A 27,238-nucleotide genomic window follows, 5' to 3' on the forward strand; every position below is an offset into this window, starting at 1 on the left:
CCCCCCCCCCCCCTCCTTCCCTGCGTCCACCTTAACAAACAAATAAAGCTTATCAGCCCTGTAAACCTACCTCTGGCAACTGTCCCACACAAGGCTGTCACGGGTGGGACATACTTCTCTGTTGAATTATTCTTATCTAACAACGTGGAAAGGACAATGCAATTATGGTAAATATTTGCAATGAATTTCTAACATTATGTAACAAACACCAAACACAACCTCAACTTCCGTAATTAAATATAACAACTTTTACCTTTTTTTGCCACGGGTGGGACAAGACCAATACTGCTTAATAATAGCTCATAATATAGATAAAGCACTCACAAAATTTAATATATAACACAACTTTATTAAAAGCAGATGAGTTCTACTATATATTTTTCTTACCAAACACTTGAATTATGAACTCCAAATTATTTGACAGTGTATTCAACACAACCTACTCTAAACTCAGTCAAAAAATTTACTTAGAACTTGTTTTTGCACTGAGGTCCACTTTCCCAGGGAACCTCCCATATATACATTGGACTGCATCACTCCCCATACAAAGAAAAAATCGGTACTGTTTTCCACTGGAATTATAAAATCTATTATATTTTAAGACTTCTACCAAAATATCTCGTAAATATATTAAGAGCTGGACCGATTTGAAAATACCTCCAAAAATTTAGTTTTTTATTAATAAAAACAGTTTTTTAAATATTTTTTTAAAAAAATACCTCGGATGACTAAACAGTTTAAGCTTAAAAAGTTTGCGGAAAAATATTTAAAAAATATTTTCTACGGAATCATAAGAATGAGATTTTTGATGCTGTTTTTGAATTTTTTTTCAAAGACTGGTCACGGTGGGCCTGAACCAACTTTAAATCGAAGGTCATAGCACATCATTTTTTATTGCTAATTTGGGTTATTTATGTTATAAATAATGTGTAAAAATTTTATAGCCCATAACTTGTCGAGCCGTTTTTGAAAAAACTCATTTTAAATAAAATGTATTCCTTTTCTTTTAAAATTTTCATACATACGTATTGGACTACGGATTTAAGCATTACATTGGCCCTTTTTAAAAATTGTAATGTGAAGGAAACACTATTAAGGCTACAACACTCGTTATTTATTTTTTTATGTAATACATTAGTTGTTTTTTAAAATGCACGATATTTTATAAACAACTAAATTTTTATTATTGAAAAGAACATCGTTTATTTCTACAAACTGTACTGGGTATAAAGCAGATCTTTTATTTACTAGTATCGCCCAGTTGTCGGAATTCGACATCTTTTTTCATACAATTTTGAATTTTACCTGTCACAAATACTAACTCCTTTATGCGAATTACATTTTGAAGTCCACCAGCATATTTATAGCGAATTTACAGGAAAACTTAAAATCGAGTTATGAACGTTAATACCGTATTGATTAATGCTAATTATATCAAGTCTCCTCCAAATTTCTTCAGTTGCTTTTGAAATTAGACCGAAAAAGGAACCTCGATTTTCATTTATAAAAAATATGCATATGTATTTGTATGTACAGAAAAGATGTTCATCACTCACTAATATGTCAAACATATACTAATTCAGACTGTAAATAAGTTTTTCGATAATATTTGTCTGAGAGCCTCTTGGAGATTAAAAACTAAATTACCCACATCTACATAAACTCTTTCTTTTTTCATCAGAATCGTTAACGGTCGAGAAAGTATATTGAATGTTTACACCAAAACATAATATTTCCTTCTCTAACGGCGGTTTCATACGGGTTTTTATCAAGACTGGGCCAAAGCCCAATATCTTTCCATCACACGACTGGGCTACAAAGTTACACCAAATTTTATGTTACTAACATGTGTTCTAAAAGTGAAATATCAAATTTGATCATAAATATGATTTTTTAGGATAGCTCTCAATCCCTGCGCCAAATATCGGAAGACACACTTATACTTCTAAAAGCTTTTGCACGAAACAACAGCGATTCAATGCGATTTTAAAATGTGGGAGAAAATGGTTCCCAGTTTAATGATTCTTGCGATTTTATATGTGTATAAATGTAGGTGTATAAANTCTAAAAGTGAAATATCAAATTTGATCATAAATATGATTTTTTAGGATAGCTCTCAATCCCTGCGCCAAATATCGGAAGACACACTTATACTTCTAAAAGCTTTTGCACGAAACAACAGCGATTCAATGCGATTTTAAAATGTGGGAGAAAATGGTTCCCAGTTTAATGATTCTTGCGATTTTATATGTGTATAAATGTAGGTGTATAAAATTCCAAATCCTTACAATAAGTGGTTCCAGAGATAAATGATATGAGAATTTCAGCTTGTATAAGCGGTGCCACGCCCTCTTTTCCAAAATCTGCCGTTCTTCGCCGTAAGTAAGTATGGTGTATGTTTCATAGAAATCGAGCGAACGGTGCCTTCAAAAAAGGGATTGCAAAATTTTCTTGTGGCGTATTTATATATGGATTATATATGTATTTTTGGACAACTAATAGGCGAGCAGCATGGTGTTTTACATACAACCCTTTAAATTTTTTAAACAGTGGCTTATACATGTTGAGCATTGTATTCTTGTACTGCTCTCAGTAATTTAGATGGTTATTCCGGATGCTTGACGAATACTTTATATTTGTCCCAGTTGCTTTAAAGTCGGTATGTAGGGATTCTACATCTTGCTCGCTATAGAATCCTAGACCCTTGCCTACATGCATGCATGGTCTTTTGGTCTTGCGAACATGTTATTGTTTTGTAGATATACTTGACACAAACTATTGCAAGTATAAAGAATACTTATATTCGAAACTTCAAAAGAACAAATGTTGTGCGCGCACAATCTTCTCGTTTGAATTGAATTTATCGGCATCTTGTGCATAAAACAAGCTAAGACACTTGAACCATATACTAACTTGATTGTATATAAATCGTACAAGTTACATTACAAAATAAATATAAACTGTAATGTATCAATTTGTCATCTAGAGCGGGTGCGTGAAAATTTTAAAAGAAAGGGAATAATTTCCATTCAAAATGAGTTTTTTTCAAAAACGGCTCGATAAGTTATGGGCTATAAAATTTTTACAAGTTATTCATAACATGATTAACCCAAATTAGCAAAAAAATATGATGTGCTATGACCTTCGATTTAAAGTTGGTTCAGGTCCACCGTGCTGGTTTAAGAAAAACTTGAATAACTCAGCCAAACCCTTACCAATTTAGACTTATGAAGTATCATTGGTCAGGTCATTGGTCACCATTTTAATTTCTTTACGGATAAACTCATTAAAAGAATAAAAGAGGAAGGTAAGATAAACGAGTGGCATTCCATGTCGAATTAAGTAGGATGTGTTGGTATTTGATAAAGAAAATATTAGGACGTGAATGCATTTTTTTTTTGCAAAATGGGGAAAAAGGTGATAAAATACCTTTCCACTGATACCTCATATCGGTAAAGGTTTGGAGCAGTTATTCAAATTTTTCTTACCCAAATCTTTGAAAAAAGTTAAAAAACAACATCAAAAAACCCCTCATTATTATGATTCCATTGATAAACTTTTTTAATATTTTTATGCAGATTTTTTAAGCTTAAACTGTTTTGTCATCTGAGGAGATTTTTCTAAAAAATCCTTTAAGAAACTATTTTTATTCCATTTTTAGAGGTATTTTCAAACCGGTCCAGCTCACTTAAGTCATAATATTTTTTTTCCGAGATATTTTGGTAGAAGTCTTAAAATATACGGGGTTTTGTTATACCGCCGGAAAACCGCAACTCTTTTTGGTGATGCAATCTAATATACATATATGTACATATGTATAACAAAAATTTGCTCCAGCTTTTGCTGAAAGTTAAATAAAAGCTCTGCGTACATTTTTAGCGCATAATCTCAAAAATGCCAAATTTTAAGTTGTGACTCTTTTGAAGACGGTGTGCGATATGTCGAGTTTTCAGTTTGTCTAGTGATGTAGTATTTGCCAAACATTTTGGATTTGTGTGTGTGATTAGACAGAACTTACGAAACATTTTTATTCAATGATGTTTTTGTTTTTAATTTCGTCTTTTCTTCCTTTCTTGTAGATTTTGCGCGACATACGGCAAGGTTTGCTTCAAATGAGTCGTGAGGGGCGAATAGGTAAGTGAAACAAAAATTGTATCTCTCGAAATTTTACAATATTCAAGCAGCCGAAGAACGTCTGCATTTACGAGTGCAACAATTTGTTTGCGCTTCACCTGCCATGGCGTTAACTCGCTTTGCGTCAACGCAACAGCATCTGTAGAAACAACTCACATGCCTAAGTGAGCATATAATGTCTACGTCCGTTTCCGTTTCGTGGGAAAAATTTTATATACATACATACACACACAGGTATATGTATATGTACGTACATACCCAGGCTGCAGAGAAACGTACGTTTTGCCGAGAGTGCATTTTTCGTGTCCGAAATTGTACAACAAACTACTCCAAGTCTCGCTATTTTTTCGTATCCGAAAAACTTAAAAAATTTACATGCTTTTTTTTGACAGTCCTTTTAAATATTTATTCAAACTAAGCATTTGAAAACATGTGTAACTGTAGCTGCCCTGCAGTAAAATTTAGAGACAGTCTCACAAAGCGCTAGCTCTGAACTACGTATATCAGAACTATCTCTGAACTAGTGCAAAAGGGATGCAGAACAGGACAGTTGAAACTTGCGGTATAAATGTGCAAATGCTCACTACTCGTACAATACGAAAGTAGCTCAGCGAGAAAACATCCGACTCAAGGCAGTTGTGAATTTTCGAATTTTATGAATTTAAACTATTTCGTGCAGCTTACAACAATTTTTTGTTTTTAATAAAATAAGTAACAAAACTGGAATCTGTAACAGAAAAGAAAAAACGCATCTTAAAAACGGTTTCTTAAAAAGAAAAACTGTCCAAAACGGAACTGGTTAACAACTAGTTGCAAAGTAATGCACTTGGCGACAATTGCCACCGCCAATGACAGCACCGTGTAAAACTGGAGAGTGAAAGCATTGCTTGGGTATTGAGCTAGAACTAGTACTGTCGGCAAAAGGTCTAGTTCTACGCTAGTTCTGAGCTAGTCAGATTTTCTGCAGGGTGAGTGTGGAGAGGAGCGTGATGCTCTTTGTTGGCTTCCAGATAGTCTCAGTTTCGAATGCCGCCAGACGCAACAATGTATTAAAATGGAATAAAAGGTATTTATTGAGATCTAATATTTTTTTTGCTTTGATTGGCAGTAACTATGAAAAAGCATCTGAGAAGTTGAGACTGAAAGCGTATTAAACAAAAAATAATAATATTCAGAAAATCATCGGAAAAACACCGGTAAACGTAACCGTTTTACAACAGTTTTCAGTACTTTCCTAGACAAGTGTTGCGGTTACATACTTTTCTGGGAAAACATATCGTCAAAAACGACAAAAATCGGCGTATGAAACATCCGATTTTTATTCGAATTTTTTTCGGCTATTTTGCAGACTGGGTGCAAACATTGCACGGTTTCTAAGTGTTTGTAAACGCCATCATAAAGGAAAAATTCAAACACATGCTCACTTCTTTGAATCGCTCCTATTTTCCATCTCTACCCAGCACACTTGAGCAGGCGAGGGCCTAAGAGTCCCACGAACACACAAACGGCAAACAAACAAAAGTGCAATGACACTTTTTGGCTGTCGCTTAACATTTGCGTCTGCCAACTATACCTAGCACATTCTCTTTTTGTTATTATTCTACATTCTTGTTGCTTTATTTCGCGGCAGTAGCACCCTTGAGTGGTGCAAAATTTTCCATGTAGCTGCGCGTGAAATGCTAAATATCTGTAGAAAAGCTGAGGTGTATGCAAAAGTCGTAGCGCATTTGAACATTTTTCGCTCTGAACAACTGCAAAGCACCGATGTGACTTTTCGGCGCACCTGAAGCATTTGAGCACTACTAAATGCTTGAATAATTTTGGCGTTTTCCCTGAAGAATTAAACAAAGTCTCTACGCTTGCTGCCCCTTCTTTAAGTTTTTCGTTTATTACAAATGCAGAAAATTATATAAGCATATGTGGAGCCAGGAGAGCAAAAAAGGCCTAATCCAAAATTTTTTTTTGTACTTTTGTACTTAAAATAGTCTCAAAAGTGATACATTTTATAATAAAAGTCACTTAATTATTATTTAATTTTAAGGCGCAGAGCTACATTATGTGTGTACCATAAAATTAAAGAATAACTACTTTTATTTTAAAATTTATCACATTTGAAACTATTTTCAGAAAAAATGCGGTTTAGGCCATTTCTGCTCTTTTGGGCTCATATGTATGTATGCCATTATTTGAATTGTATTATTTATTCACAGACGACACCTATATGTATGATGACGCACTACGTGGACCACATTATGCGGTTAGCGGTCTGCATCATCAGGGCCATTGGTACGACGAACCGCCATATGAAAGTGATCCCGATGACTTTCTGATGTCCGGCATCAACTGTGGGCCTGCAGCAACAATTCAGGTAATAACACTAGACTTTTTAAAACAAAAGTAGTCGTTTATGTACGTACATACATACAAACTTTACAATTATAATAAGTTAAATGGAGTTTGAGTTAAAAATATTATTGCCTTAAATTTATAGAAAAAGATAAATTTTATCAAATCTTTGCAAGAAACTTGGTCCTAAAATAAAGAGAGAAAACATCGTCAGATTTAGGCTTAAACTTTAGCAATAACCAAAAGCATTTGCAAAGCAAACCGCAACGCGGCCATATTCCTCTTTTTTCATTTCTTTTTTATTTTTAATTCTCCCTTCTTCGTTCATGTGGTTTCACCAAAATCCACTGTCAATCAACTGAGACCTGAAGGAAAAGGAAGTCGATTTCAAGCTTTAAGTAGTTACCTTTTTCGGATAACGACGAACGCGCATACTCTTCCAAGTCATTTTATTAGATTGTTTTTAGCCTTTTTATTTACTCGTTTATTTTTATACCTCAGTTTGACGCGTCTTTTAAGCATTTTGGAAATAACTGAAATATCTTTCCGAATTTATGCGTACAATTCGATCGTTCACTTGTCTATTCAAATGCTTCCACTTCAAATGCAAACCACTAAAATGTTTTATGTTATTTAGGGTTGCCAAATGGAATAAATGAACGCAATCGCTAAAGGCAGAGTCATCGTTCCAGTTCAGAACTTTTCTTCCATGTGGTTTCTCTCCCAATTAGAAGTGGGAGAGCAACTAAGAAAAGTTCTGAACTAATTTGAGTTATTAACCCTTTCCGGTCAAATCCGTCCCTGATGAATATAAAAATTTTTCTTCTTAATTACAAGGTTCATAGAGCCTCATAATACCAAAAGTAAAAAAAAAAATATTCAAAAGTTGTTTCGGGTAGCTATTAGGGCTACTTCAAATTTGTGCAATATATTGTACAAAAGTCCGCAAAGGAGCAAAAGGACTGAAGAATGTTTAATAAATAGTTCACTAAGTTTGACGGAATAAAACTTTTATTTCACTGAAAATGAACTTATGTATGCACAAAATAATCGATTTTACTGCAGATATGTTGGAATGAATATTTTATATCTTTTTAAGTATCTTTAGTTAAGATTTGCATTAAAAAATTTTAAAATTTCTCCATGAGATGAGAATTATATAAAGAAATTTTGAAAAATGTTAGATACAATTACGTTATAAAATACAAATGACCCGTTTTAATAAACCTTCCCGGGTTTTCTGCCTTCAGTACATCAAGAAATCAAAAACCTACCCTTTCCTGCAACAATAGCGCACGAGCTCTTCAAAAACCACGGGAAAAACCACCCTAATTGCCTGTTCAACTGCAACCTTTGCGGACGTTTGTACAATATTTTGTACAAGACACTTACAACCCTTCAGTGTAAATATACAATATATTTGAGGGATTCACAACAGTGTCGTAGGTGTCGTATTGTTGTATGTCGTAAACTTTAAAAGCTTAAATAAATGTTAATAGAATTTGAAACCACAACCAACTATTTTTTAGCACTGCGAGAATGCATAATATGANTTTGTACAAGACACTTACAACCCTTCAGTGTAAATATACAATATATTTGAGGGATTCACAACAGTGTCGTAGGTGTCGTATTGTTGTATGTCGTAAACTTTAAAAGCTTAAATAAATGTTAATAGAATTTGAAACCACAACCAACTATTTTTTAGCACTGCGAGAATGCATAATATGACTTTGATGGTACTTTTCGAACCCCCTTAGTATATTTTTTAGGCGTTTAAAGTTTACGACATACGACAATACGACACTTACGACACCGTTGTGAATACCCCAATTGTAATTTTTTTTTTACCACTCTGGTAAAATATTTTAAATCATGATGGTTCAATTTTAGCATTTTTATATGATGAAATGCTTTTTTATTTCCATACTATGTGCTTTTATTAGCGATTTTACTTGACTTTCACGTATTTTTTGTACAGTAAATTACCACAATTTGCGTGTCACTGGAATTTTATAAATTGGTCTATGTTTAAATTCTAAAAATATTTTTGAAACGTTTTCGATTTTGAAATTTACGTAAACTATTCGGGACATTCCAAAGCTTCACAAACTTTAATTTGTTTTCAAAAATATTAATAAGATTTTTAGTAGCACGCTTCCAATGTTTCAAATAATTAAATGTACAATATATTGAACCAATGCCAGGAAAGGATTAATTAATTAATTTTTTCGCTTCACGGGTATTTAAATTATGAGCTTTTGTTCTAAAAACTGACAGATTTGTTAATTATGGTTTAATAGAAAAATCAACATAACACAAAAACGTGCACTTAACCTTCAAATTAATAATAATGAATTAAATTTCATTAATGTGGCCAACGCCGCACAGTGTGCTTTTTGACACTCTATGCGAATTAATCGTAGCGTAGCGACAGAAGCAATAACAAAATGGATTTGAAAGCTATTGTATTTACCTTTACCGGAACAATGTTGCTATTAAGTCATAGTACTGCTTCACATTAAAAAAAAATTGTTCAAAAATGGGGTTCTTCGAAAAAAACACTCAAAATCACTGGATTTCTTCAAAAAATAAAATTTTATATTTTATCAAATTAGCTTAATTAGATTATTTTATTAGATAATTATTAGATTAAAGGTGAAAAAACATATATTTCAATACTTGCGCCGGGTATTTAATGTTCGGCTCCGCCCGAACTTAGACTTTCATACTTGTTAAAATTGAACCATAACCACGACCACATTCCATATAACGGAAATTTAGAGAAATACGAAATCTTCAATAAATCAGTAAATACTAAAGCTAATTTATTAAAAATTTATGCTTGCAATAATTTTTTACCAATAAATACGTTTATGACAAAATTTTGGAAAATGCGCGTGGCACCGCCTACTTATGATCACATACATATATTTATCTCAGTATACGTTCAACCAATTTGTACAATACTTGCTATGGTTATTGTGTTTGGCACATAAAACCAAATCGTTGAAAATTATTGAAATCGGACTAAAAATGCTAGAGAGTAAGAGTAAATTAGAAAAAAGTTTAGAACGTGAGCTACGAATCCGCTTTAAGGGACTTCAGTTTACTGAATTCTATTGGCACATAATATCGGCAAAAAATAGTAAAATTTTGGTATAGAAAATATATCTAAATAACGAAAGCCGATTTTAGAAACTTTCCCTAAAGTTTGTCTTTCGAAAATAAAAAAAACTCTTTTGTAAGACACTCTACATGCATGGCGTGACTCATGCGGATGCTTTCTGAAATCTCTCAATTTGACAGCCTTTTCGAAATATATTGAGTTGCCACGTCTGACACATTCTTCAGTCATTGAAAACAAATTTTATTTATTTTATTTTATTTTATTTTATTTGCACTGCAAATAAGTAAATAAGAATAGATTTTACTGTTTTAATCAGCTTCATTGAATTTTTTAAGCATACAGCATTGAAGGTCCTCTTACGCAGGTCGCACTTGTCACCAGTGTTGCCAGAAGTAAAGAATTATCTTCAAAATGAAGATATTTTCATAAATAATCATAAAAATCTTCCCATGAAGATAACTACAACAAAATAAAACTCCATACAACAATTCTTCACATTCTATATATCTGGTAACAGTTGAAGATTTATTTTTTTGGGCTAGTTGGCAACAAATTTTTGGTATTTGTCATCAATTTACTGATGCACATGCGGAAGTAGGACAGCTAGAGAGTTTTTTTCAAATAATTTTAAACAAAAAAAGGAGTCGTAATAATCTGGAAACCAGCACCTGCAGTGGTATTCTTTATACAAAGGATTTTTTAAAAAGGTTTTTTTTTTTAACAAAATGTGTTATGGTTTTGTATAACACAAGAAAATTTTAAAAAGTGAAGGTTTCTTCGTTATAAAATCTTCAATAAAAATTATTCTAGAGAAAAATAGATTTGTTTTCCAGTTTCTGTAACCTTTTTACGGTTTTTGAAGATTTTAATCACCTGGAAGATTTTTAACAAAATTTTTCTACCAACACTGCTTGTCACACAAAATTTTCGGTAGTACCAAATCATTAAGCTATCGAAAGAATGTGAGTGTTCCGTTATTTGTTTACGAGCAATAAAAATATTTATGACTAACCAATGCCCGCTTACTTCGCAGCGCCTAATAAGAACTTTTGCGTTGGCCCATGCAAAAGAGCGTTTAGAAGCAAAAATAGCCTGTAAAGTTAAAATTTTTGGTTTAAGTTGAAAGCACTAAGGCGCATTATTCTCCTCACACATAGGCCAATAATAGTAACGCTGTGATACCATATGGAACACCAATCCCTTTCGGTGTCATGAGCTTTACCGATGGTCTTGTTTCCACCTGTGAGATCTCTGCCAAGCATGCGTAATCTTTTCCTATGATCTTGCAACTACAACATTGGTGCGATGCGTATACCAATAAAAGTTCTTATAAGGAAACTCAAGAGTACAGAAGTGCGTTTTCTGTTATAGAAGGGCCAAGAATCCTCGCTAACTCACAGGATGAAAAATTTTCCGGTACGTTGGCTAAATGATCTTTCCTTGTTAATTCGCTATTTAAAATTCCTGGTAATACTTATGAACTAATTTCCAGGTAGGTACAAGATTGCATGATCGTGCATGAGGGCGTCAGACAAACTTAACCCCATCCTTCATTTAGACATCTAAATTCGCATAACTAAAACATAGGGCCAAAGCAGACCAACCACACGGGGTTTCTATACATTTCGGCTGCAGCGCCATCCATTGGGTCCATTTTCTGCAAAACCATTGCTTACCATAAAATGAGTACTTGTTGTGAATTTCTACCACGACTCCAGCGGCACTCATCGAGTAAATTTTTATCAAAAGAATTTTCCGTCATACAGGTACATAGCTCACATTTAAAGTTTGAACGAATTCGGTTAAAAAATACGATTTTTATAAATAACTCTACTCCAGCACCACCTAGCGAGTTTTCTTGTAGCATGTAATAGGACCATATATGTATGTAAGATAACCTCCGACAATCTGACGGAACAGTGGTTTTTGAATTCAGTCCGAACAACGAAAACGGCTATCATTTTATGTAAATAGGTATGTAGATAGGATAGTCTCTAGCGAAACTCGTAAAATCAAAGCACCATCCCTTGCGAGAATTTAAAAAACTTCTTCAAAATTTTCCCATAAATTTTACCTTTTACTACAAATTAAAAACAAAGTCACAATAGTTCAATGGGATTTAGAAATCTAGGAGAAAATAGTTCCCAATCGAATGATACTTGCGCGAGTACGTAAATGTATGTATATCGATCCAGTGTTTCCAATAATTACCACTTTTCGCCATAAGTACGCTATTGATAACATATGTAGCTGTGCCAAATTTCAGAAAGTTAACGTGCGCATTTCCAGAGATAAGTGAAATGAGAAGCATGGGGTTGCCACCCCGGATTTTCCATTACTTACCACTTTTTGCCGTAAGTACGATGATATGTAGCTGTGTAGAATTTCAGGACGTTAACGTAAGCGGTTCCAGAGATAAGCTTGTATATGAGAAGTTCAGTTTGTATGGAAGGAAGGAACTACGTCCCCTTTCCCAATTCATTTGCAATATATGCATCAGTTCTAAGTTTCAGTTCGCCAGCGTAATTGGTTTTAGAGATATACTGGTTTTTTACGTTATAGTCTATATAAGAATTTTAGGAATATCCCGAGCTACATACCGAGTAAATTTTTGGTCAGAATATTTATTTTCAAGGTGTTGCCAAATATGAACCAAGTCGGTGCAGGCGTTTAAAAAAATACATTGTAAAGAGAACTGTATGAAATTGTAAAGCGTGACGTCTCAAATTTCTTAATTTTTGGCAGCAACAACGAAAAGTTTAATTTTTTTTAAGCGAAAAACCTTTCACACAGAAGTTCCAAAAAAGTGCGATTGGTTATGCTTGAACACACTTAATTGAATGTCAATAAAATTAAGTTTGTGTTTTGTGGTTATATCAAGTCGAAATTTTGAGAACGGTCCGTTGCTAACTCTAAATATAAGCAACGACGCACTGGAAAAAGTTAATACATTCAAATACTTAAGAATAATGATCGACGATAAACTAAAACAATAAAATGGATTCTATATTTTCAATTAGAGCTCTAGCAATATGTACATAGGAGAAAACTGCATTTAATTCCATATATTAGTTTTTGAGTGATACGCTTACAAACATACTGACAGACAGACCAAAATTATAAAAATTTGAGATTTGGCTCCTGTTAATCTAATAAACCCCCTATTAATTTTTGGTTAACATCTATTATGTACAGATATTGGCCTGTTGCAATTTTATGATTCTCAAATACTTTCATTTGATACCCATATGGCAAAATTTAGGTTATCTTATAAATTTAACTGAATTAAAGTTTTCAAATAAGTGGCAACGCGCTTCAAAAATATTTTCAAAAGTTAGCTTCCTAGTCCTCTTTAGTTTAATGTCCGTATTGTAATATTTCATTAATTTTGCAAATTTGAATGAATACAATTTTTCAAGCAGTTGGCAAATTTCCTAAAAATATTTTCGGCATTAAAATTTCCTAGCCTCTTTAGTTTGATGCCAATGCTATCAATTACATTGAATTACAGTTTTCAAATAGGTGGCAACTTTCCTAAAAATATTTTCGGCATTAAAATTTCCTAGCCTCTTTAGTTTGATGCCAATGCTATCAATTACATTGAATTACAGTTTTCAAATAGGTGGCAACCTTCCACAAAAATATTTCCGCTGTAAACCTTTGTAAACCTCTTTCTTTTGACAGCCATATTGCAGTATTTACTTTACCGTATCAATTGACCCAAAATGAAATTTTAAACACAGGTGGCAACTCTCTAATTTTTTTCTTTTATATTGTAAGCTAGATCTGTAGCGATACATCGGTGAAAACTGCATGCAATACCATGTTTTCGAGTGATGCGCGCACAAATATGCAGACAGACAGAGAGTCAAAAATTCTATTTATTATTATTTATTTGGCTTCTGTAGCTCTAATAAAAGCCCACCATATTAATTTTTCTTTAATATCTGTAAGGTACATACATCAAATTTTATTAAAAGTATAGATAGAGATTTAATTTACTTTATCAATTTAATACTATAAAATTTTTCAAACAAGTAGCAACCTACTCTAAAAATATTTTCACCAGTTAAATTTCCTAAACCTCTTCAGTTTGATACCCATATGGCATTATTCAATTTGTCTTATAAATTAAATTAAATGAAAAATTTTCAAATAGATGGCAACTCTAAAAAGATATTTTTGGCTGTAAGCCTTCTTAAGCCTCTTTTTTTTACGCCCGTATTGCAATATTCACTTTTTCCTATCAATTTACTTAAACTACAATTTTCAAACAGGTGGCAACTCTCTATTTTTTTTCATTCTATGTTTTAAGTTAGACCTCTGGTAATACATCGGTGAAAACTGCATTCAAATAGATTCATTCGTTTTCGAGTGATGCGCGTGCAAGCATACAGACAGACAGACAGACAAAAATTCTAAAAATGGTTGATTTAGCTTCTGGTACTCTGATAAAGACCCCTACATAACTTGTTCTTTAATATCTATAATGTACATCGACCTGTTACAATTTTATTATATGTATAGATCACATGGACTCACAGACAGTAAGGTGTGCGAGAAAAGGTTAAAGACTCTATCTTATCATATATGGGGCACAATTCGTCAAGTGTACCAGGAAAAACATTTTATCGCGGTATTTTGTTCAAACTTTACCACGTTGTTGCTATGGCTACTGGTAACCAATATGTAAAAGAATATTTTTTCTACCGCGGTTTTTTGTTGAGTTATACGTGTTTAAACATGCAAGTTTCAGCCCTTTTTCTTAAAATTCTTATCTCATGTCACACTTTTGATAGAGAATCAAAAGCAAAATGCTGCCATAAAATATTTTTTCTGGTACACTTGACAAATTTTACCCCATATAAAAATTCTTTAGACACCAAAACGGAACTTAAACAATACATATACGGAAGCAGAAATGCTCAAAAACTACGCATGTATAGCTGTTAACCTTGGCATCTCTACCAAAAATTTTTCTTCCTAACCCACCATTGTTTGTCTGATACTTCAGTCTGTCGTCTCTCAACTCCCTTCCGACAACCGTGAACCCCACTTGGGTGCGCCCTTGCGTGCGGTTTTAGTTCAAGTTCATTGAAGCTGCGCTTCGTTTCGCTTCATTGCTGATTTCGCTCTGCCGTATCCTTTATCAAAGTTTGCCCTTTTGCAGTTACCACTCATTATTTGTATTTTCCATTTTGCTCACTTCTCATTTCCCTATTTTTCTCACTCATATTTCTTTCTTTGCCTGACTGCGTGTCACTCCATTGGTTGCATAGCAGTTCGCTTCGATTTTATTTGCTATCGCTTTATTAAATTACACGCTGAATATATTTTCTATACTTTGATTTTGGGTTTGCAAGTGTACGTAGAAGTTTTCTTTACTGTCTACCCCCTCAATGTTAATGTTTCTCCCCTCATTTCATTCCATGTTAGCTCATCGTTCGTTTACTTTCTTCTATTTACTTCTATTTTTTATTGAAATTCACTTTATGTTTATTGACATCACAAAAACGCATAACTCTTGAGAAACTGCACACCGAACGTTACACACCAAAACGTCTTCACCCCTTCTTCATACTTTGCATTTGCCAAAAAAAAAAGCAAAGCAAAGACGTTGTTTTGTACAATATCCGCTTCTTATAATGTGGGTTTATTTTTTTGTCGTCGCCTGAGCCTTTGGCGTAATCGGAAACCGCGCTTGACTTTTCCTTCGGCGACTGAGGCAGTAACAGCACTAATACAGTTCATAAATGCCGTTGCATTCGTGTCCATTGTTGCTGTTGTTAGTGGCAGATTAAACTGCGAATTTGTTTCCCTTTGATTTATGAGCTCTGTGGCTTTTCGCAAGTGGTTTTGACTCCGTATCAAATCCTTCAATTTCCATTCAGTTTGCTTTGATGTCAAATTTTGTTAGTTTCATAACGAATGTACATACGCAGAGAAGAAAGGGACGAGCAGACATATCCACATAAAAATACTTCGAATATTTGTGGTTTTTTGTTGGATAAATATATTTTCGTGAATCCATTTGAATCATTTGCAAAATGAGCAACCACAAAGACTAAAAAACAAAACAAAAAAATTTGCATTTGTTGTTAAGCAAATTGATATAAATTTATGGGTACTTCGAAAAGTGGAAAAACAATCCATGTAATAAATTTGTGGCCTCAAGTGAATAGCGCTTTTAAGAGTAATTTAATTATCAGTAAAAAGGCAACTATAAGCAAGCTACTTTGCTGGGCAAATCACGCGGAATTTTTGTATACCAGACATTGGTTTTTTCTAACTTACACAAGTGGTAACTCTCGCTTATCGCGCAAATACCAATCTCTGAATACGAAGCCACCCCTCGCTTAAGACCGGAAGACGCACTTCTGACGACATCGTTTTTAAAAGTACACTCAAACGCGGAAATGCAAGCGCCTTTTCAACGTATTTTATTGTTAAATTGCGAAAATCCACTTTCCCGTGTAAGCACCCTAGAATTACTTTTTGCAATTTTTAAGGCTTTCGAAAATGAAACTTTAAGAACGAAAATCGGTTTCGAAAAATAATTTCGACTTGCTCGTGCTGCGCCAACAATTTTCATTTATGCTGAAAGACCTGTCAAAAATACTTGTAATTTATTTAATTTCCTTAAATTTCCGGATCAGGGATCCACGAGAGACTCGACGGGCTATACGTTAGAATGACAAATATCGGGGTTTATAAGTTGTGAGTGGGGTGCTACGAATATGTTTCTATCCAAAAAAGGCATCTTGGCTAAAACTTTTGTGGCGCTACGGCTCCATGTAATCCTAACAGATAGTGCGAAACATAATTTTGCAAGAATGAGAAAAATTGTTTTAGTTAAGCCGGCATTTGGATGATATAGCCTGATTATTAAGCTTTAATTTCCCTTTTTGTATACCTTTCGTAATTTTTTGATTAGTGTATTTTTTGACAGAGTTCGTAAAAATTCGTCACTGGGGAATTAAATTTCCATCTTCCTCCACACTACAACTCAATTCAAGATCAATAAATTGTAATTACCTACTTTGTGAGTTAAAAAATAAGGATCTCTTTCAACTTACCTCACCTTCCTTTCCACTCAAAATATTACTCCTCATTAAAAAGCGTTCTGTCTCTTTTGCTTATCTAGCTTTCATCACTCAGTACGTTTAATCGTTAATAAACTCGTTAAATCAGCAGGAAGCGCTCATTGCGCAATCATTTTATTTACACTGAGCAATCATTTCTCATCGATTTTTGTAGATTCGGTATTTTTTCTATTGATAGTTTCTGATATAGGGCGTTCTTGAACTGGCTGCCAAGATAGGTCGATCTTCCACTCAGGTGTCGAAATATGACTTGTATTTTCTTACTACGAAGATATGTAGGGCAGGCGTATAAAAAATTAATAAATGTGTAGTAAATACATTTCGTCGCCCTTATGCTAGAAGCAGGAATGCGCAAATTTATCAATTTTGCATTATTGGGTTGACTTGATTAACCTTTGGATGTTATACCAAAATCCAGAATACCATGCGGAAACCACATATTTCACAATGTCATTTAAATGAATGCAAAGTTAAAAGCATGTTCACATTATCGTAATTTACGGCTCATTTGTGATTTATAAGCAAATCATGCTGAAATCAAATAATTTCGCTTTGTATAATCTGTCAATAGATTAAATAAAAAGATATAAAATAATTTATCAAACCAAGAACCAAATGAATAAAAAAAGATGTTTTCATTTATTTTAGCCCCCACTGTTGAGGAAATTTTAAGAAACGCCTAAAGGTATATAGCGATTTGTTTTTTGAAATCAAGTGCAAACCACACACTCGTACGTACATGTGCTAATCACATATCTATAGAAATTATGAAAGAAAATGTCAACATACTTGGTTTATGTGAAGTAATTTAATCGAAACAAAGTAATTTATGCTGTAATGAGAACACAGTTTAAGTCTCTTCAAAAAATTTAAACTTGATTTTCCACATGGTGTAATAATAACAAGGTGTTGTNCATTGATAACCACCATATCTTTTATTTCTTTAGATTTTGAGGACAAAAATTATACAAATCCAGCAATTTTAAATATTATCACCGTTCTGAAAACACCAAGTTCTTTAAAAGTCGCCATAAAAAGAATTACTAAAATGGAGTATTTTAGATACTATTTCCCAACGAATAGTAGTATAGAAATTAAGGTCGACTGCTCCGAAAATAAGCATGCTTTGTAATCTAACTTAATAAAATGTTGAGGTTGCATTCTTAAATACTGATCTTTGAAATTTATTTAAATTGAACCTTTCACAGAGAAAGGGTTCATTCAAAAACGTCAAAAAACAAACCATCATTCACTTTTATTTCTAAACCGCGCTAGCAGAAAAAGTCTAACTTACGCAACTTAGTTGAAAACTAGCATCAATATGTCCTCTCTTCATTAGCAATAAACATACATAATTACATATGTGTATATATGCATATGCATGTTTTTCTCTAATGCGTCTGCATTAAATTGACTAGCGGCTTATGCATTTTGTCGCCAGAGCACTCTGGCGCGACGCAACTAATTGCTCTTCAAGAAATTCACAAAACCACAATAGACACATACAAACCATCTACATAGAAACATATACATATATAAGCGCACTACATTTGCATAGACAACTACCGTCAGTCTGGAGAATATTAGTCCCCAAAAGGTGCAAACGCGTCACAGACATTTTTACTCGCAATGCAGTGAGTACAAAATGATAAGGCCATGGGGCTGCGCAATCAGGGTTGCCATCGACGAAAAAAAAAGTTACCATCCACTTGAAATAAATCTACCAAACATGGAAAATATCTACTAGCAACGTTTTTAAATAAAACAAAATTCTTTCGTTATTTTAATAAAAAAAATAAAATTAAAATTGTTAAAGTGATGAAACTAAAGGGAACAACAAAAGTTCGTGATTTGAAAAAACTTCAACTGGTGTTATTTTAGACAAATAAAGTGACACGGCTTGGTGATTTTTTTTTAATATTCACAGTATTTTCTAAGTAAATATTTTTTTGTATAAAAATATTGTTGCCGCTTTAACCAAACACATTAAAATCAAGGATTTAGGCTACGGCTTTATTAAAAGGACAGTCCTTTATTTTAACCCCTGTCCTTTATAATTTTTTTTCAAAATAAAGGACGCCTTCAGTCCTTTAAATCGGCTCTGCATTTTTCAGAGATAAATTTTTAAACCCAGAATATGAAAAAATAAAACTGTCCCTTATAAAATATAATGAAAACCTTCGCCAGTTTGTTTCGCACCCCACTTAAGGGTTTCTATTTAATCCGTAATCTTTGTACAATCTATAAAGTACAGGAAAAGTTGTACCCAGGATCGTGTTGTACGCTGAGTTTCCAGTTCCACTGAAAGAGAACAATAAATCCCCTACTGCACAGTGGTTAAAAACTGGCATTTAATGTTCGTAATTCACTGGATCCTTAATTTTTCACTTAATATGATTAATTTAAATTTTTTTTATGAATTCTTACGATATTTACAAGAGACCAGTTGAGCCTGAATTCTGAACTTTTATTTGATTATATTAAATTTTTTAGTGCAAAATGCAGATAAAGTATTAATTTTGAAGAAAATGCATTTTCCAGTTCCAGTTAATAAATGTTACATAAAAAAAACTAGTTAAAAACAAGTAAGAAAGTCTAAGTTCGGATGGAGCCGAACATTAAATACCCGGCGCAAGTATTAAATATATATTTTTTCACCTTTCCGAAAGCTACCGCTAGATGGTAAGCCGGGGTGTATCAATTTTCAGTAAATTAGCGTCCTTAAATTTCGAAATATTGCAGTTTCAAGCATTTCTGAAATTTACCGTTATATGAAAAGCGGCCGTAATTTTAGTCCGATTTCAATAATTTTCATCGTTTTGCTTTTATGTGGCAAGCACAATAACCGAGTTTGATACAAATTGGTAGAAAAATATCGGGGTTTATAAGTTGTAAGTGGGGTGCCACGAATATGTTTCTATCCAAATTTTTCGAAAAGTTTTGTATTTCGGTTTCACCGTCGTATTGAGATTTTAAAAAGGCATCTTGGCTAAAACTTTTGTGGCGCTACGGCTCCATGTAATCCTAACAGATAGTGCGAAACATAATTTTGCAAGAATGAGAAAAATTGTTTTAGTTAAGCCGGCATGTGGATCATATAGCCTGATTATTAAGCTTTAATTTCCCTTATTGTATACCTTTCTTAATTTTTTGATTAGTGTATTTTTTGACAGAGTTCGCAAAAATTCGTCACTGGGGAATTAAATTTCCATCTTCCTCCGCACTACAACTCAATTCAAGATCAATAAATTGTAATTACCTACTTTGTGAGTTAAAAAATAAGGATCTCTTTCAACTTACCTCACCTTCCTTTCCACTCAAAATATTACTCCTCATTAAAAAGCGTTCTGTCTCTTTTGCTTATCTAGCTTTCATCACTCAGTACGTTTAATCGTTAATAAACTCGTTAAATCAGCAGGAAGCGCTCATTGCGCAATCATTTTATTTACACTGAGCAATCATTTCTCATCGATTTTTGTAGATTCGGTATTTTTTCTATTGATAGTTTCTGATATAGGGCGTTCTTGAGAAGTTTTCTGATATAGGGCGTTTTCGAACTGGCTGCCAAGATACGTCGATCTTCCACTCAGGTGTCGAAATATGACTTGTATTTTCTTACTACGAAGATATGTAGGGCAGGCGTATAAAAAATTAATAAATGTGTAGTAAATACATTTCGTCGCCCTTATGCTAGAAGCAGGAATGCGCAAATTTATCTATTTTGCATTATTGGGTTGACTTGATTAACCTTTGGATGTTATACCAAAATCCAGAATACCATGCGTACACGGAAACCACATATTTCACAATGTCATTTAAATGAATGCAAAGTTAAAAGCATGTCCACATTATCGTAATTTACGGCTCATTTGTGATTTATAAGCAAATCATGCTGAAATCAAATAATTTCGCTTTGTATAATCTGTCAATAGATTAAATAAAAAGATATAAAATAATTTATCAAACCAAGAACCAAATGAATAAAAAAAGATGTTTTCATTTATTTTAGCCCCCACTGTTGAGGAAATTTTAAGAAACGCCTAAAGGTATATAGCGATTTGTTTTTTGAAATCAAGTGCAAACCACACACTCGTACGTACATGTGCTAATCACATATCTATAGAAATTATGAAAGAAAATGTCAACATACTTGGTTTATGTGAAGTAATTTAATCGAAACAAAGTAATTTATGCTGTAATGAGAACACAGTTTAAGTCTCTTCAAAAAATTTAAACTTGATTTTCCACATGGTGTAATAATAACAAGGTGTTGTCAGTAACTTAACCGCACTTTTTCGGTAGGTCTATTCCGGTCACGCATTTTAAAGTAGTAGAAAAGGTACTAATTATTTACTGCTTTCAATCCGTTGGTGCATACTATTTCAAATTAAATGTATAAAAATGTATAATTACTGGCTTATAAGCCTGACTATATGTTTGTATTGGCAGCTCTACACAGCTTGGACTTATATTGTAACTTAAAAAATGTAAAGGCAGTAAAATAAGGCAATTTCCTATAAGACTGTAAGTGATTTTTTTAATATCGGTAATATAAGCGAAATCGTAATTTAACCATGCTGCCACTCTATTCTAGAGTATCAGTAGTCCATTTGGCTCAATATTATGACAATGCGGCAAAAATTATTTAATATAGAAAATCGCCATTCCTTACAATTTTTGGGTACGCCTTTTTCCAATGATAACCACGATATCCTTTATTTCTTTAGATGTTGACGTTCTAAATTCAATGGCATGCCCCGTTTTACCAGATTAGCTCCGGGTTTCGTGATAACGGTACTTGAAAATTTGATTAACTTTTTACTATTTTATAAATAACTCCCTCAGTTTTGAAGTTATTTTACTAAAATTTTGCACATAACAGTTTTTTAATATTACCTTAATTATTCCTTAAAATTATCGGAATATGTTCACATTAACATATAGCGCTATATATATATATATATGCGCTATAACTCTAACTTCATATCTGAATAATAAATTGTATGGGTGCTATATGTTAAATTGAACCTATACTAAATTTTAACCTGTTTAATTGGAGGAGTTATAACGCAAAACAACGTCTCTGATCAATCAGTTGTTTGGGAGCTACATATTTCAGTGAACCGATTTCGATAATTTTATGGAATAGTTGAGGTAATATTAAAAAAACGGTTATGTGCAAAATTTTAGTAAAATATCTTCAAAACTCTTGCAGTTTTTTTTATAAAATAGTTAAAATTTAAGCAAAGTTTCAAGTACCGCTNTTGGGAGCTACATATTTCAGTGAACCGATTTCGATAATTTTATGGAATAGTTGAGGTAATATTAAAAAAACGGTTATGTGCAAAATTTTAGTAAAATATCTTCAAAACTCTTGCAGTTTTTTTTATAAAATAGTTAAAATTTAAGCAAAGTTTCAAGTACCGCTATCTCGAAAAGTGGAGCCAACAGGGTAAAACTGAGGACGCCATTGAATTTAGAAGGCTCCAATTAAGTAAGAGCAACTACACCCAGAAAAAAGTGAGCTAAATATATTTCTCTCAACACATAATTTGGTTATAGTTGCATTATTTAGTTATAGTTACCAAATCCTGTGTTGAGAGAATCATTTTTGGCGGAGTTTTTTCTGGGTGTATCAGAACATTTGTCGAATGCTGCTTTGATACCACTCTCGAAATATTCCGGCTAAAAGAAGGAGCATCATTAAATCAGGGTTTTTACACACTTATATATATAAATTTTTTTTAAGCATTTTACAGGTATATGTAATTTTATAAGGACTAGCAGTTATAGAAGGATTTAGATCGTTTCGACGTATTTTCCAAATGTGCCTTCAATAAAGGTGTTTTTGAAATAAAAATTACGCTCAAGATCGCAGAATATTTTATCTTTAAAAGTTGGTTTATTCTGAAAGCACACCTCTTGCTAAGGTGTCAAATTATTCGTAATTGTTTGTAAAATAAAATACATACTTAAAAAGTTCTTAAACTTAAATGCTTCATAATCTATATGCGATAAACCGAAAATTTTGAAAATTGTGAGATGTGGAGTTACAGACTTTGAGTTACTTGCCATTTCGTTATTTTTTAATGCACACTTTTCTCACCTACTACATATGAAGTGTACACATAAGTGCTAAATACCCATTTAATTTCAAATCATAATATGGTGTGCTTCAAAAGTTATGACATAATTAATTGTGCCCCTCTTAAAAATTACATAAAAAATTCACTTGTTTTCATTATTTTTTTTAATTTAAGCACCTATATTTCAAAAGTTAGGCAGAAAATTGATCCAAATTTTTTTTTTAGGCTTCAAGTATACGTCAATGAGTTATATCCAAAAGCAACCAGCTTCATTTAGTTTACAACAGTGAAAATAAAGCTAAACAACACAAAGGTTACCTGTTTTTTAGATGTGCCCATATGTATTTAGGTAGTTGTTTTCCAACTTTTATAAACTTCGTTAATTTTTCATAATTCTGAGCGTTTCCCCAGCAGACCACAACTGTTTTTATGCTCACCATTACTCCTTTGAATGTTTCTTTACGGATATTTCAGCACGGCTAAATAAAACATAATTTTTGTTGTTGTTGCTTCTAATCCACAGGGTGGTCGTGTTCGCTTCACCTCGAATCGTGAGAGTGTTGGTGTAATTTCATTAAGATCCGCCGGAGATATTTCACTGCCACAACGAGGACCGCCCAGGCGTGGGCTTATCGTGCCACAGCAGCCGCCAAATCCACCGACAATAATACCGTTAACACACGCCAGGTAAGTTTACATACATATGTATAAGCATAAGTATGTAAATACTTTAGGCAAAAATTTTTGTACATTCATATCTGTCTGTAAGTATGTATCTGGGCATTGAGAAAGAGTTTAAAGCTACGCACAACGAGTACAAAATAACATGAAGACTTTGAAAGGGTTTCTATTGTATTTTGTGGGCTGTATATGGTTTTCTTATTATTGCTTTAGCTACTGTTGAAAAAGCTACTAACTGCTTTAGTCAACACATTAATAATAAATATGGCTGCGATAGGCCAAAGAGCTACTCACAAAGCATTCACATTCAGATAAAATATACGCGTATGTATTCTGCTTTTGAAAATGGTGCAAGTAAACCCAGCAGAGTATGAGCAAGACACCACAGATTTATTAAATTCCCAGTTTAAAACGAATGACATTATTCAGATTTGGCAAATGGGCAGTGAACCCATTGAAAAAACTGGCTAAGCGGTAAGCGAACTTTTCTGTCAATAGAATTTGTAGTACAAGCTCGTTAAAATTTTCAACGACCTTGAAGATGACTTTGCTTTTTCGCTAAAATTTTCAAAACCTCTGAATACTTAACTAAGTAGGTAGGCTGCGGCGAGTTTATCAAGGTGATAAATTGTGTAGAAAATCTCACGAAAATTTCGGATATAAAATTTTACTAATTCCACAGCTCCTTCACTCAAATACTGCTGGGAAGGAAACACCTAAAGTTAGGAAAATACAGGCCGATACGAATATAAAAAGGTGCCAGATAAATACAACACAAATTCTGCAGATCGGCTTTATATTTTACCGTTTGAGGATAATACTGCAGCAATTTACAATAAAGCCAGAAAAGTTGAATACGGGAAACGTAGGACGAGTGCTAAATATGTATGTATATGTATGTATGTACGTACAAGCTATCAATTTATTGCCCACCAATAAATACTGTGAGCGGTCTTAGAAAGAAAAGCAGCTAACAATAAGTGACCAATATGAATTTAAGGCCAAAGGTGCTAAAATGTTAAAAGGCAGTGAACATGCATACATATACATATATGAATGAAAATTACGATTTTTAATAAGAAATTAACAAAATTTTAAATCGTAAATTTTTTAGCTTTGTTATCATTAAAATTTACCAGAGTTGCCAATATTGTGCATCACGTTTGTATTGACTTCATTTTATTTGTTTGCCCTTAAAATACATATCGTCGTTTAAAGTACAAAACCGCGTATCGTCATTCCGCAAAACCGCGTAACTGACATTGGCTGCCAAAAATTGTATTTGCTGACACAAGTTCTTGGCTCAATCGTTATCCATTCGTCCTGAAATATGCTATCCAGATATGCGATTTCTTTATAAAAAAGAGAACCATTTTGAAATATGAGTCTTTTTACTCTCTAAAAAATAATTTATGCAACCTCACATACGTGGTTTTGCATTTTGCTGATACGCGGTTTTGCATTTTGTTGAAACGCGGTTTTGCACTTTAAACGACGATATATATTTAAGCCGTTCTTTAGAGAAAGTATTAACAAATGGCTAATTAATATCACAATGCCACAAAAAGTTTCCTCATGGGAAATTTTAGCCACTAATGATTCTACATGTTCCCTCAAGCACGGAAAGTTGTGGAGAAGAAGAACCCGAGCCCGCAGTCGATGATGACGGAGTCGACGTTCCACCGCCTGACTATGACGAGGTACGTGGCGCAGACAGCCTGCCAGCTGAGATATTCAAGTACGGCGGCGAGGAGTTGATAAGGTGCATGCATCAACTCTTGTGCAGAATATGGTCAGATGAACGCATGCCCGACGACTGGAATTTAAGTGTGCTCTGCCCAATCCACAAGAANGCCCAATCCACAAGAAAGGTGATCCCGCCATTCGCGCCAACTTACGCGGGATCAGCCTTCTAAGCATAGGCTACAAGGTCTTATCGAGCGTATTGTGTGGAAGACTGAAGCCCACCGTCAATGAACTTATTGGGCCTTATCAGTGTGGCTTTAGATCTGGTAAATCCACCATATACCAGGTATTCACAATACGCCAAATCTTGGAAAAGACCCACGAGAAATGGATTGACACTCACCATCTATTTGTCGACTTTAAAGCCGCTTTTGACAGCACTAAAAGGAGTTGCCTATACGCCGCTATGTCTGAATTTGGCATGCCCTCAAAACTCACACGGCTGTGTAAAATGACGATGAGCAATACCACCAGCTCCGTCAGAATTGGGAAAGACCTATCCGAGCCGTTCGCCGCAAAACGGGGTTTCAGACAGGGCGACTCCCTTTCATGTGTCTTTTTTAATCTGATGTTGGAGAAGATAATAAGAGCCGCAAAACTGAACTGCTCAAGAACAATTTACTACAAGAGCGTGCAATTGCTGGCTTATGCCGATGACATCGACATCATCGGTAACAAAAACCGCGAAGTCTGTTCTGCCTTTTCCAAGTTGGATAGGGAAGCAAAGCGCATGGGTCTGGTGGTAAACGAGGACAAGACGAAGTATCTCCTGTCATCAAACAAACAGTCAGCACATTCGCGCCTTGGCACCCACGTCACTGTTGACAGTTACAATTTCGAGAAAGTAGAGAATTTCGTTTACTTGGGAACCAGCATTAACACCAATAATAATGTCAGCAAGGAAATCCAACGCATAATCGCTCTAGCCAGCATGTGCTACTTTGGCCTAAGTAGGCCATTCAGGAGTAAAGTCCTCTCGACGTACGAAAACCACGTTCTATAAGTCACTCATCCTGCCCGTGCTGGTATATTGCGCAGAAGCATGGACAATGACAACCGCCTCACCGGGCTCTTGGATTGTTTGAGAGAAAGATTTTGCGGGAGATTTACGGGCCTTTACGCGTTGGCAACGGCGAGTACCGCAGACGATGGAACGATGAGCTGTATGAGCTTTACAACGATATGGACATAGTGCAGCGAATTAAAATACAGCGGCTCCGCTGGCTTGGCCATGTCGTTCGAATGGACACCGACGCTCCAGCACTGAAAGTATTCAACTCGGAACCCGCTGGTGGCAGCAGAGGAAGAGGGAGGCCCCCACTGCGATGGAAAGATCAGGTGGAGAAGGACTTGGCTTCACTTGGCATTTCCAATTGGCGTCAGTTGGCACACAGGAAAAACGACTGGCGTGCTTTGCTGAAGTCGGCCAAAATCGCTTGGGCGGTTACAGCGCCAAAAAGAAGAAGAAGAAGTTTTACGATCGCGCTCTAGCCGGACTCCAAGTACTTCTTTGTGTTGGAATTAAAATGTTACAAATATTCTTATATGGGGGAAAAAGGGCAAAGCCCGAACACAAAATTTTAAAGAGCATACTCTCAGTTTTCACCTAACATAAAAATCTTGAACAACACGAGACAATACATACAACTTTTACTCCACAAAACACAGGCAAATACAAAATTTGTACTTAAAAAATTTATTAACGAAACACCGCGCCATAAAGATATTTTCACAATTAACCACATTTTTTTTATTCAGTTAAAAAACAGAAACCTTTTTTGTAGTTTTCCATTGTAAATTTATAAAATTTTTACTTACAATCTTTTACACAGCTGTTCACAAGCTTAATTTTTGACACCTCATAAATAGACCAGGGTTGCCGTATCAAGTTAATTTTTGGTATTTTTTGGACCACTGAAATATCTCCATTATTACTGCGTATCTCTTTTTTTTAAATTAGTTGATTTTTTTTTTAATATATGCCAAAAATATGAACTCCAGACCATAGTGCA

General features: G+C 34.0%; 1 protein-coding gene across 2 annotated transcripts in view; it reads left to right on the forward strand.

The window, feature by feature from the left end:
- The window catches only part of SKIP (Shal K[+] channel interacting protein), a 570,918-nt gene that overhangs the window by 519,094 nt on the left and 24,586 nt on the right, over positions 1-27,238 (forward strand). For both annotated transcript variants that reach the window (XM_017617810.1, XM_017617820.1), the window contains exons 9-11: positions 4,080-4,134; positions 6,345-6,502; positions 23,323-23,486. In XM_017617810.1, the coding sequence (XP_017473299.1) occupies positions 4,080-4,134; positions 6,345-6,502; positions 23,323-23,486 (377 nt within the window). The remainder of the gene's footprint in view (positions 1-4,079; positions 4,135-6,344; positions 6,503-23,322; positions 23,487-27,238) is intronic.

This window comes from Rhagoletis zephyria, unplaced genomic scaffold, assembly GCF_001687245.7.
Source record: "Rhagoletis zephyria isolate East Lansing unplaced genomic scaffold, Rhagoletis_zephyria_1.1 Rzeph_scaffold_00031, whole genome shotgun sequence".
Classification (NCBI taxonomy): Eukaryota; Metazoa; Arthropoda; class Insecta; order Diptera; family Tephritidae; genus Rhagoletis; species Rhagoletis zephyria.